Genomic DNA, 11,399 nt, shown 5'->3' with positions numbered 1-11,399 from the left:
ACTAGCAAAGTTGTGTTTCAGCTCTACTTTTCTCTTTAAAACCTCAGCGACCAGCGAGACACGCAGCAAAGCTGTGTGTGTGTGTGTGTGTGTGTGTGTGTGTGTGTGTGTGTGTGTGTGTGTGTGTGTGTGTGTGTGTGTGTGTGTGTGTGTGTGTGTGTCGCACGCGCCTCCCAGTCTGCCATCACTCTCCAGCCAGAGTGAGAGCCAATGAATGAATGAGAAGACAGCGATGAGCACCGAAATTATTAAGTCAGGAGGCCGACTTAAAGTGATAGTTCACCTATTTTTGACATAAAGCTGTGTGAAATACTTGCCATTAAAACAGTGGTTAAAAATGTATTAATTGATTACCAGAGTCCCGTGGTCAGAGTTCTGGTCAGTTTCAGATGAATATTAAGTAGTTCCAATGGGGTGGGGGCCATTTGGCGTGGCCCAATCATTGAAAATAGATTAATCCAGAAAACTAGCGTCATTTGTATTGTTGGCCTATTTCTACCATATAGAGCGAGGTTTCGTTCTGATCAGCTGCCTGCAAAGCACATCGTTTTGGGGAAATACGTTGCAGCGGCGTAGTGATACTGGACACAAAAAATAGTACCATGTGACAGAGGGGTTAAATTTGAACGAAAGTTGGTCTATTTGGTAGAAATAGGTCAACAATACAAATGACGCTAGTTTTGTGGATTCATCTATTTTTAATGATTGGGCCGTGAGCCCCTGCCAAATCACCGGAACTACTTTATATTCATCTAAAACTGACCAGAACTCTGACCACGGGACTCTGGTAATGGATTAATACATTTGTAACCACTATTTTAATGGCAAGTATTTCACACAGCTTCATGTCAAAAATAGGTGAACTATCACTTTAAGCACCGAGAAGCCAAGTTTAGTCGGGGGGGGGGGGGGGGGGGGGGGGCATATTTGGTTCTGGACAGTGCCGAACCGAAATAAACTCGGCTCCTTATTAGAGTCTGAATCGACCCTCTGTATCATGCTGATGCATGTCTGTGATGCATGAAATGCAAGGCTTTTACAAAGCTCTTTTACAAGCCGTAGAAACTAGTTTCTACAAGTCGTCACTGACCATTGGTGTAATGTAACAGTACATTTACTCAAGTACTTTTTTGAGGTACTTTTACTTTACTGGAGTATTTCCAATTGTCAATACTTTTACTACAAGCTCACAACAGGTCGCATCGCGACACATTGTGAGCTTGTAGATCGGCTAATTTCTACTTTTGGCACTTTAGGTATATTGTCATACCAATACTTTTTTACTTTTATTCATGTAACATTTCCAACACAGGCCTTTTACTTCTAACAGAGTATTTTTATGTTGTGGCATTACTACTTTTACTCAAGTAAAACATTTGAGTACTCTGACTGTGCATTTGCAGGTTGAGGCTAGTGCCGAAGAAACATGTGTGCCCCAGTCTTAAAACATTTTCTGTGTGTCAAGCCTTGTATATAAAACTTGTCTACATTATGTTTATATCACCACTCAATGAATGTGATTTCAGACGTGAGTTCACACTTCACAGTAGCGTGATGCAAGTCCCTTTAGTTACAGGGGAGGGCATCTCGCAGCAACACAATAAAATTGTCAGAATATAAAAAAGTAAACTTGGATGGGTGTGTTTCGCTTACCAGTCTAATGTTTATCCGACATCCTTGCTTCAAAACAAGGTAGGCTACTGCATGTCTGCTTCAACTTGTGATCTTAAGGGGAGCACACACTGGACGCGGGCGGCTGCGCAGCGTCGCGCCACGTTATCGACGCACATGAAGTGCCGCACGGTAACCCCAACTGGATGCGGCGCGCTGCCACACAGCACATCCGTTTCCCCCGGTGGGGAGAACCATTGCAGAACACGTTCACCGCGCAGCAACGCTGGAAAAACAGAACAGCGGCGTATCGGCGCGGCAGACCCGCGATTGCGTCTGACGCCGCCGGTGTGAGTTAGTTCATTGAAAATAATGGTGCTGTATGTTTTGACGCGCCGCCTCTGCGTTCGGTGTGTGTTCCCCTTTAGCTTTAAAGGACAACTCTGCCATAAATCACTTATAGGCTCATTTTCTTACTTATATTGATCCAAAAAGACTGCCCATGGGGTATATTAGGCAGAAATGCCCCTGTTGTCCAGTTTCCCCAGCAGCTCTCATAGCATAGAGTGGAGCCTAGAAGCCTATCGCTTTTATTTTATATTTGTTGTGGTCAAGTGTTTTTTTTATGAATGTGGTACTACATTACAAACGCATCCATGTCATCGTTGTCCCACACAAGCCATCACACTCTGTTTAAACAGAGGTTATGTTTTTATGTGTTTTGCCAATTCCCGGAAAAGATGCCCTGTGATTGCCAATTACAGCCACTTTGATTGGCACTTGTGCCGAATGCTTACCCCAAAACATTATAGGCTCCACACTATGCTATGACAGCTGCTGCGTTCTGCCGGGGAAACTGGACAACAGGGGCATTTCTGCCTAATAGACCCCATGGACAGTCTTTTGGGATAACTAGAAAAATATTGTTCCTTCGAAACAATTGTGGGCTCGCTTCAAGCCAAAAAACTATGGCTATAATAGTACAAAATGTCAAGTTTGCAGGCAATAAAATGTAAATTTAATTACAATGCAGACAAGCAGAGTTATTATATGAACCTAACAGTATGGACAATCAAATCAACATAAAAATATAGCTGCAAGTAGTGGAAAAAACTGTGTTCTTGAACCTTTCATGACAATCAGATGCTGCATGTGTTATTTTAAGGCATTGTGTTCCAAAAATGTGTTATTCAAAAGTTGACCTGCTTGGTGGCCAATGTGAGAAGGGTGGCATCTGTTCCTTGACCTAGTGGGAATGTGCATGCAAAATGGAGGATGCTGAGACACAGGCTATACCATTCTTTTTTTTAAATGGAAACCAGTGAGGTACATGGCTGAAAATGCAAGAGATCTGTAGAGACGGGTTTGTTATTGAACAACACTTTGTTTTAACCTTTGAGGGATATGAATAATTGTCCATCACATGGCATGTGCTATGTAACCAAAGCATGACGATACAAGTGCATAAAGTGACAAATGGAACATTTATTTTGCAACTCAATGCTGACTAAGTTGTGTGGGGCATATCTTCAACAACAGTAATATCTGCACATTATTAATTGGAGATTGTATTTCTTCCCTTCAAAAAGCAACCATATGATTTCCTTTAAAAGGTTATACACATCAACATACAGTCATGTCTCACAATGTACATCAACACTCAAATTAACATACTGGCGATTGTTACGTCCCCGTCTAGGGAAAAAAAGGGGATGTAACATGAATTGGGAGTGAAACCCGTTTTTATTCATAACTTAAGATATTTACATTATTTGAAATTGGAAAATACTACAAAATCATAAAGACACACGGAGCAAATCAGGGAAACAATCAAAACATACTAATACTAACCTTGAGTTATAAACTACTAACCTAAACACAAAATAAAAGTTACAACAGAACCCTAATGCTTACCTGCTCTACTATAAACTACCAAAATAGGAGAAAATACAAAACGCAGGCTTCCGTGGCCGTGAACATGTTAACTTAAGTTATCATTAATGTCCTTAGACTGTGTGCAAAACTTTATGGGAGGACAACACTTAAATTATTTAGCCAATTGTGTTGGATCACAAACTGAAGCTCAGAGCAGAGGGAGGTTATTCAGGCAAAGTTTTTCTTCAGGAAGTTGATAGGCCCGTTGGAGGAGGAATAATGGGACGTGACCTCAGAGTTATCTTTGAGCTCATGTTTGATCTGATTGGCCAGCTGCTTGCCTAGCTCGACCCTATGGGAAGGGAAGACAACAACTTAGTCAACCAACCCAAAAAAACACATTTCAAATGTTGAACAAAAATATTTTTTTAATATAATGCATCAGAGTAGAAGACAGGGTGTGTTAATATCACAGTACCTTGATGAATGAGCTGATAGAAGGCATGCTGTCCATTGGTCCTTGGCTCTCCCCAGACGATCGGTCCAGTGTGGTATGGGACATGGGTTCCACTTTTGCTGATATTCTTCCTGTTAAATTCCATGTCACCCTGTGGACCACAAGCAACGATCACAACCAGACGCAATGCAGCTTCTCTATCTCTGCCATCCTGACAGCAACCAGGCTTTCCTGATTTCAACCAGGTCAACGCTGCAGGGGGCCTAACACTTACAGTAAAACTTTGTGTCTGACTCTGAACTTTAGATACAGATGCTACTTGTTCACTCACACAAAACACACTGTGTACAGTATATTGCATGTATACAGTATGTGCACATGATGCAACTATAAGCCATACTGCCTGTCTGAAAGACTCTGAAGAAGTCTGTTTAGTGGAGTTACCTTAATAAACAGGTGTTTCATGCGAAACATGTTTTTTCCGCAAAGAATATCTAAAAAATTACTTTTTATAAAAAAAGTTGAATTGTTGATCAGGCAGTTGACTGGCAGAAAATGAGTTAGCCTATATGGAACCAAGAAAGTCAGTCGGATCAGCAGACAAAAAGAAAGCCTCAAATCCCTATGGAATAACATGATCATCAATATGATGTCATAGTACTGTTGTCATAGACTGGCCTGTACTTACAACTCAGTACATATAACCTGTTGTACCAACAGATGTTATTCCCCAGCTCCTGTCTTCCCATGATCATCAATATGATGTCATAGTACTGTTGTCATAGACTGGCCTGTACTTACAACTCAGTACATATAACCTGTTGTACCAACAGATGTTATTCCCCAGCTCCTGTCTTCCATCTTTCAGTCCCTCTGCCTCTCAACCCTTTTGTTCAGCGTTTCAGTCTCTGTGTGACTGACCTGCTGGAAGTCGGCAGCAAAGCGGTGCATATACTGGTCGTAGGGCAGCATGGTGTGGGTCTCAGCCTGGAAGAAGTTGATGTACCAGACTCCCAGCACAGCCAGAAGCACCGGAAGATTCTTTTCCAGAGGCGTGTTACGGAAATGATCCTGAGGTGGAATTAGGGAAAGAAAAAACATACAACTTATTTTTACAGTGGTGACACAATGGGCAGAAGGTACAGAGTGAGGAGATGACACAGAGCATATCTATGTTCCCAAGGCCCACCCTAACCCTACTCTAATGCGAATAGGACCCTGTTAGGAATGACTTCCCAACAGCAGAAACACTAACCTCCAGCTCTTTGCGGGCCTTGTCTGAGGTCTTCCCCTTCATCAGCGATTCTGTCTGGGCCAGAAAGTTGGCCACCAGGATCTGAACAACCAAAGAAAGAGTCAGGACAGACTATTAATTTGAACCATTTAGAAAGAGATGCTTACAGTTTGTTTAGTTGCCCACGGGCACTGGATTACAACAGATGAATAAAGGAGACAGAGGTACAGTACATGTTCTCACATTCAAAATGGTCAGATATCTTCTGCAAATAATGATTAAAAACTATGAGAACCGTTATTGGGTCACTGGGGAGGGTACCTTAATTGTGATGAAGGTTGCCCCTGATTGGGTTCTGTGACTGGGCAGGAATGAGGAAGTTGGCAGGAATCATTCTGGTGCCTAGTTGGATAACACATGAGTTGAACTGGTCAAAGATAGGAAAAGTGACATTTACAAAGGTCCTCAGGAATTTACAGCAGTGGCCAGCAAGTAAATCTGACCTCAGGCCAGTTCTTTTCTACTGCAGAAACATCATAAACTATCTGCTCAAAGTTCTTCCTCCAGACCAAATATGCCAACAGGGCAAGGGAACAATCTGTTAAAAGATCCACTACTTACCAACCAGAACTCCAAGCATAAAGGGACTCAGTTTCTTGAAAATAATTGAGTTGCTTGGTTTGTTCCCTTGGAAGACCTAATGTTGGACAGGGATGAAAAGAACATAACATAATTCAAAATTGGTATTGAACAAAACAGCAATCTACAGTGAGGTTTAAATAAGCAGACAAGTTAATGTCCATTGGGATATTAACCTCTGTAAAATTTAAGAGTTGAGTCTGGCAAGCTTAAAGGGATATTTTACTTTCAAAACAACTAAAATGTCAGGAGAGACTATTAATTTGAACCATTTAGAAAGAGACGCTTACAGTTTGTTCAGTTGCCCACAGGCACTGGATTACAACAGATGAATAAAGCAGACTGAAGTACAGTACATGTTTTCACATTCAAAATGATCAGATATCTTCTGCAAATAATGATTAAAAACTATGAGAACCGTTATTGGGTCACTGGGGAGAGTACCTTGTGATGAAGGTTGTCCCTGATGGGGTTCTGTGACTGGGCAGGAATGAGGAAGTCGGCAGGAATCATTCTGGTGTCTGGTTGGGTAACACAGAAGTTGAACTGGTCAAAGATAACACAAAGGAAAAGTGACATTCATGAAGGTCCTCAGGAATTAACAACAGAGGTCAGCTAGTAAATCTCACCTCAGGCCAATTCTTTTCTAAGCCATTAATTAGATGGCACACAATCAATGGCTAATTTAGGAACTAGAACAAACCATCTTATATACAACTATATTGCTACAACAATTGACTCACGTCTTTAGCCACCTGGAGGAACCAATCCCACGCAGACTCAGCGTTGATGATGGTCTCTTGGGTGATGATGTCTAAAAAAGGTTGATAAACTGATATTAATGCCCGGTGAGTAGGTTGGTGCCTTGCATGGTTTCCTCCACCTCCGGTGTATGAATGTGTGTGTGAATGGGTGAATGTAATGCAATCTATGTAAAGTGCCTTGGATTAAAGTGCTATATAAATGCACCATTTACCATTTACCACCCATAAGCCGTTTACTATATGTGCACGTCAACACAACTTCTTTGTCAGACTGGCATCATCATCCAAGACCAGATCATTTATACTTTTGATGTATGTAGGGATTGTAGGCATATGGCAAAGTGCATTGTTTTCACAATAATTAGGTTTGCATATTGTTCTTAATTTTCTACTGTATAGACTGTTAAAATGCTGACTTTAGAACATTACATAGTTTTATAATATAACATGTCTATTGGTTCACATTTGAACTGATACAGTTCAAGTATATTTACCAGTGTTGGCAGCAGGCAGTCCATACACTGATGATTTATCTCGGAACGGCCATGGCAACAGACTTCATTATGGCAATATATTTATTGAAAAGGCCCACTTCAACAGGATTGAGCCTATAAAAGACGAACATACATACTACACACACACACACACACACACACACACACACACACACACACACACACACACACAATGAGGCGTTGTGAGCATGTAAGATTGGCAATTTTCACAATTTCTGCCTCTATATATTTGACAATTTGGACAATGTTAAATTTGTCATTTTAGAGGTATTAAAAAGTCCTTCAATTTGCAGTTTAGAAATGTTGAGTGGGAAAACAATGTTTCACATAGATTCATAAGATTTTTTTATGAATCTATGTGACCCCCCCCCCCCCCCCCCCAAATAATGGGGGGTCGTGTGTGATGTGATGATGTCATCAAACGATAAAATCGACATCAACTCAACTTTTTACAGAGTCGAGTTGACTTCACCAGTTGTTAAAGGACAACTTTGTTTTTTTACAACAAGGGTTCATATTTTAGATTGTAATTAGAGAAAAGAAAAAGTGAATGTTAAAATGTTTTCATTTGCTTCGTTCTATTGTTTTAGAGATTCTTATTTCAGTGTTTGGGGCATGGACGTGTTGGAGTAAATATGTCATTTTACACAGAATAAGCCCATTCCCAAGATACAACACAACCTTTCATGGTTGGATGTGACTTATGGGGGCTAGAAGTGTTACTGTAAATAGCAATAAAGATACTGCTGGCTTATTGTGTCTAAAAATACATATTTAGCCACTTGTACGCATGCCCCCATGCGTACGCATGCCCCACATTTCAGCCCGGTAAACGTGATAAAACAATAGAACAAAGCAAATGAAAACATTTTAACATTAACTTTTTCTTTTCTCTAATTACAATCTAAAATATGAACCCTTGTTGTAAAAAACCAAAGTTGTCCTTTAATGCAACACACACTCAGTGAAATCAACTACAATTATAAAAACACAATCACAATTGGGTAGGGCCTATATGGTCAGATGCTTCATGATTTAGTGAATCCAGAAGGATACTTACAGTTCAAGAGTTGCAGGCGAACTTTGCACAGGAAGGTCTTTCAGGTTGCTCAGTCAAGCAGTGCCTGAAATTAGGTTTAAAATACATTAAAATACATTAAAATGGTTTGGGTGAGTCGTATCATTGGTATATTTGTTACATTGAAAGTTTCTTTGATGTATTTTTGGGCTCATTTGACTGTTAGTGTGTGGCATTCCTGGTTATTCGTAAGGTCCTTTTTTCCTGTTAACTTACAGCGATGTTCCACAGTGATGTTCCACAGTGATGTTCCACATGTCATCATTGTTGCCTATCTTCAACTTGAAACTAGTATGATTGTCTGTCTGTGGGTTTGGTCATTTGTGTGTCCTCAGGTGGCTGGTGAGGCCGGCCCTTGATTTACATGTTTTGTTGCAATGGGGACATATGTGAGCAGTTGTCCTGATAGTGGCAGTTTGAGGAGTTTTGGTGTCCTGATAGTGGCAGTTTGAGGAGTTTTGGTGTCGGATCCTAGTGGCCTTCTCTTGGTCTTATTTGCTTCATGATGTTGAACCAGGGTGCTTTCAACAGACACTTTAGAAGTTATTACACAGTACACAGGATTGTGGTAACTATAGTATGTTTGTAATATTCCTGACTGGATAACTTGACACTGTAAGGTCTTTCAAGTTGCTCGGGCAAGCAGTGCCTGAAATTAGGTGCTTTCAAACATGGTTTAAAATACATTAAAATAGTTTGGGTGAGTGGTATATTGAAAGTTTCTTTGATGTATTTTTGGGCTTGTTTGACTGTGTGGCATTCCTGGTTATTCATCGATATTCTTCAGGGCTTCATCATTTTTCTTTTTTAGGTGACAGAAATACTGTTAGAGCTTCTTTTTTCCCTGTTACTCTACAGCAGTTTTACACAGTGATGTTCCACATGTCATCATTTTTGCCAATCTTCAACTTGAAACTACTATGATCGTTTGTCTGTGGGTTTGGTCATTTGTGTGTCCTAAGGTGGCTGATGAGGCCGGCCCTTGATTTACATGTTTTGTTACAATGGGGACATATGTGAGCAGTTGTCTTGATAGTAGCAGTTGGAGGAGTTTTGGTGTCGGATCCTAGTGGCTTTCTCTTTGTCTTATTTGCTTCATGATGTTGAACCAGGGTGCTTTCAACAGAAACATTAGAAGTTATTACACAGTACACAGGATTGTGGTAACTATAGTATGTTTGTAATATTCCTGACTGGATACAATTCTGTGGTTGAGAGATGAAAATGTGGTCCAACAGTGTGTTCTTTTCAGTGGTTGCACTTGTGATTACTTGTACATATCCTCTGGATTCAAAAACATCAAATATTGGATGTGGTGTGCTGGACAAAAGGTTTTCATTAAAGTCTCCGCACACAATGATTGGGTGATGATCCATGATTTCTAAAGACCCCAAAAGGTTTTTCAGATTCGAGATGAATGAGTCAACATTGTAGGTTGGAGGTCTGTACACAGCAGCAATCAGTGCATTGAGTGGGGCTTCAACTTTGACAACCATGAACTCCAAGTCAGTTACGTTATGTATATATTGCTTTTCACAGGCTTGAATGTGTGTTTTTACATATATAGCAACTCCACCACCGTTTAGATTGGCCATGCAAGAATCGTTGGTGTAAGAAACGTGTCGGTTACGTTTGAACATACTGTATCCTTCTAAATGGAGACTGTCAGCAACAAATGATCCTTGCAGGTGAGTTTCTGTAAGACATAACACGTCTGCTAGACACAGCTCATGATGACACTTTATATCATTGATATGAGGTGCAAGTCCTTCGGTGTTGTGATGGATGACGCTGAGTGTGTCAGGCCTGTTCAGAGTTTGTGTGCTGTGAGCAAGTGGCATTATGTCATCAAAGCTGACTTGTGTCATGCTCTCGAGGGCTGCAGTGATTTCAGGTTTGGAGTAGATTTTACTCTCATCCATATCAATTATGTGCAATCCACTGAGAGAGTTTACTCTACTGAGGGCTACGTAAGCCATACCAGCTTCAAAAATGTGTTTTAGTGACACTACAGCAGTTGGGGTTGTCCTGCCCTGAACCTTGTGTATTGTACATGCAAATGCAAGCCTCATGGGAAACTGTCTGCGTATCACTCCTTGCTTCAAACGATCTTCTACTCTTTCTATGTACACAATATCATCGAGTCCTCCAGAAGCTTTACCACGGTGCCTCTGTCCTGCATTTTTGTTGTCCAACTGAAGACCAATCATTTGTGTATACATAGCCCCATCTTTTTCACAAGTCACAATTCTGGCAATTTTACCAAATGTACCATTCACGAGTCCATCGTCCACATCAATGTTTCTGGTGAGCATAGCAGGAGCACCTAGAGCAACTTGTAGTGTGTCTGGTAGGTCTGGTTTTTTTCCTTCACATGGTTTAGCTTGTCTGACCATTCTTCCTTGTTGCTTTTTATAGTCATCTGCATCAATGTTTGTGATGTCAGAATGAATCAGCTTTAAAATGTCTTTGTTGTGCTTATCTACCTCTGGATTGGTACCAAAAATGTGAAGTACATCCTTTGGGCAAAGTGCTGGTTCAGTGATGGCCTGTGAAAGCAAAGCACGGTCTGCTTCAGTCAAGGCTTCTGACTTTTGTTTGACACGGATCCTGTTCAATGTCTCTGCATAAGCGAGATCATCCTTATCTCTGTCAATGTGATCATCGTAAAATGGTCGCGCCAACGGTCGATCTCACATGGTTCGTATAGACAGAGAAGTTTTTGTCTAACTGGTGGTAGCTGATAGAAATCTCCAACAGCAAGTACTGACATTCCTCCAAAAGGCTTTCTAATTCCTTTGACTTGTCTTAGTCTTTCATCTACGTAGGCAAAAAGATTCTTTGAAATCATGGATATTTCATCAATGACAATAATTTCAGCATTTGAGAGCTCTGCTCTCACTTCATCCAGTTTGTTGCCAAGGCCAATGTATGGAATCACTAGAATTCTCGGTAGCTTAAGGATGGAATGCAGAGTTTTTCCTGAAATATTGAAAGCTGCAGTACCAGTAAAAGCGGTTAACAGCACAGTAGGCTTCGATATATCAGTTTCCTCAAAATTTCTCGGGAGTTTGCGTAGTATCTTGGATGCCTCCGAGTAGATACACTTGATGAGATGTGACTTCCCTGTTCCAGCACCACCGTTTATATACAAAAGAAACTGCTTTGCTTCTAGGCCACAAACACGCTTTATGCACCAGTCTCTAATGGTGTAGAATATGGACAC

The 11,399-nt window shown here is 40.8% G+C and overlaps 1 protein-coding gene across 2 annotated transcripts; it reads right to left on the bottom strand.

The window, feature by feature from the left end:
- Window positions 1-3,347: 3,347 nt before the first annotated feature.
- Window positions 3,348-10,706, bottom strand: LOC308280031 (glucose-6-phosphate isomerase-like). 2 transcript variants are annotated; one of them, XM_080720286.1, is made up of 8 exons: window positions 8,156-10,706; window positions 7,075-7,210; window positions 6,560-6,630; window positions 6,261-6,362; window positions 5,199-5,279; window positions 4,865-5,014; window positions 3,965-4,094; window positions 3,348-3,838 (listed from the first exon to the last, which is right to left on the bottom strand). In XM_080720286.1, exons 4-8 carry the CDS (start codon window positions 6,327-6,329, stop codon window positions 3,828-3,830), a joined length of 441 nt encoding a protein of 146 aa, XP_080576412.1. In that variant the 5' UTR covers window positions 6,330-6,362; window positions 6,560-6,630; window positions 7,075-7,210; window positions 8,156-10,706; the 3' UTR covers window positions 3,348-3,827. The 2 variants fall into 2 exon arrangements, with proteins under 2 accessions (XP_080576412.1, XP_080576413.1); XM_080720287.1 differs by having other exon boundaries at window positions 6,261-6,337.
- Window positions 10,707-11,399: the final 693 nt, after the last annotated feature.

Source organism: Nannobrachium achirus (assembly GCF_963921795.1).
Source record: "Nannobrachium achirus genome assembly, chromosome: 24".
Lineage (NCBI taxonomy): Eukaryota > Metazoa > Chordata > Actinopteri > Myctophiformes > Myctophidae > Nannobrachium > Nannobrachium achirus.
Note: the sequence above shows the minus strand (reverse complement) of the source record. Positions and strands in the feature narration are given on the sequence as shown.

Excerpts from the sequence above, each read along its gene's own strand:
- LOC308280031 (XM_080720286.1), bottom strand. The coding sequence starts at position 6,329 with ATGATTCCTGCCGACTTCCTCATTCCTGCCCAGTCACAGAACCCCATC. Across the intron at positions 5,280-6,260 it reads GGGACAACCTTCATCACAAG|ATCCTGGTGGCCAACTTTCT; the intron begins GTACTCTCCCCA and ends TTGGTTGTTCAG. Across the intron at positions 5,015-5,198 it reads AGGCCCGCAAAGAGCTGGAG|GATCATTTCCGTAACACGCC; the intron begins GTTAGTGTTTCT and ends ATTCCACCTCAG.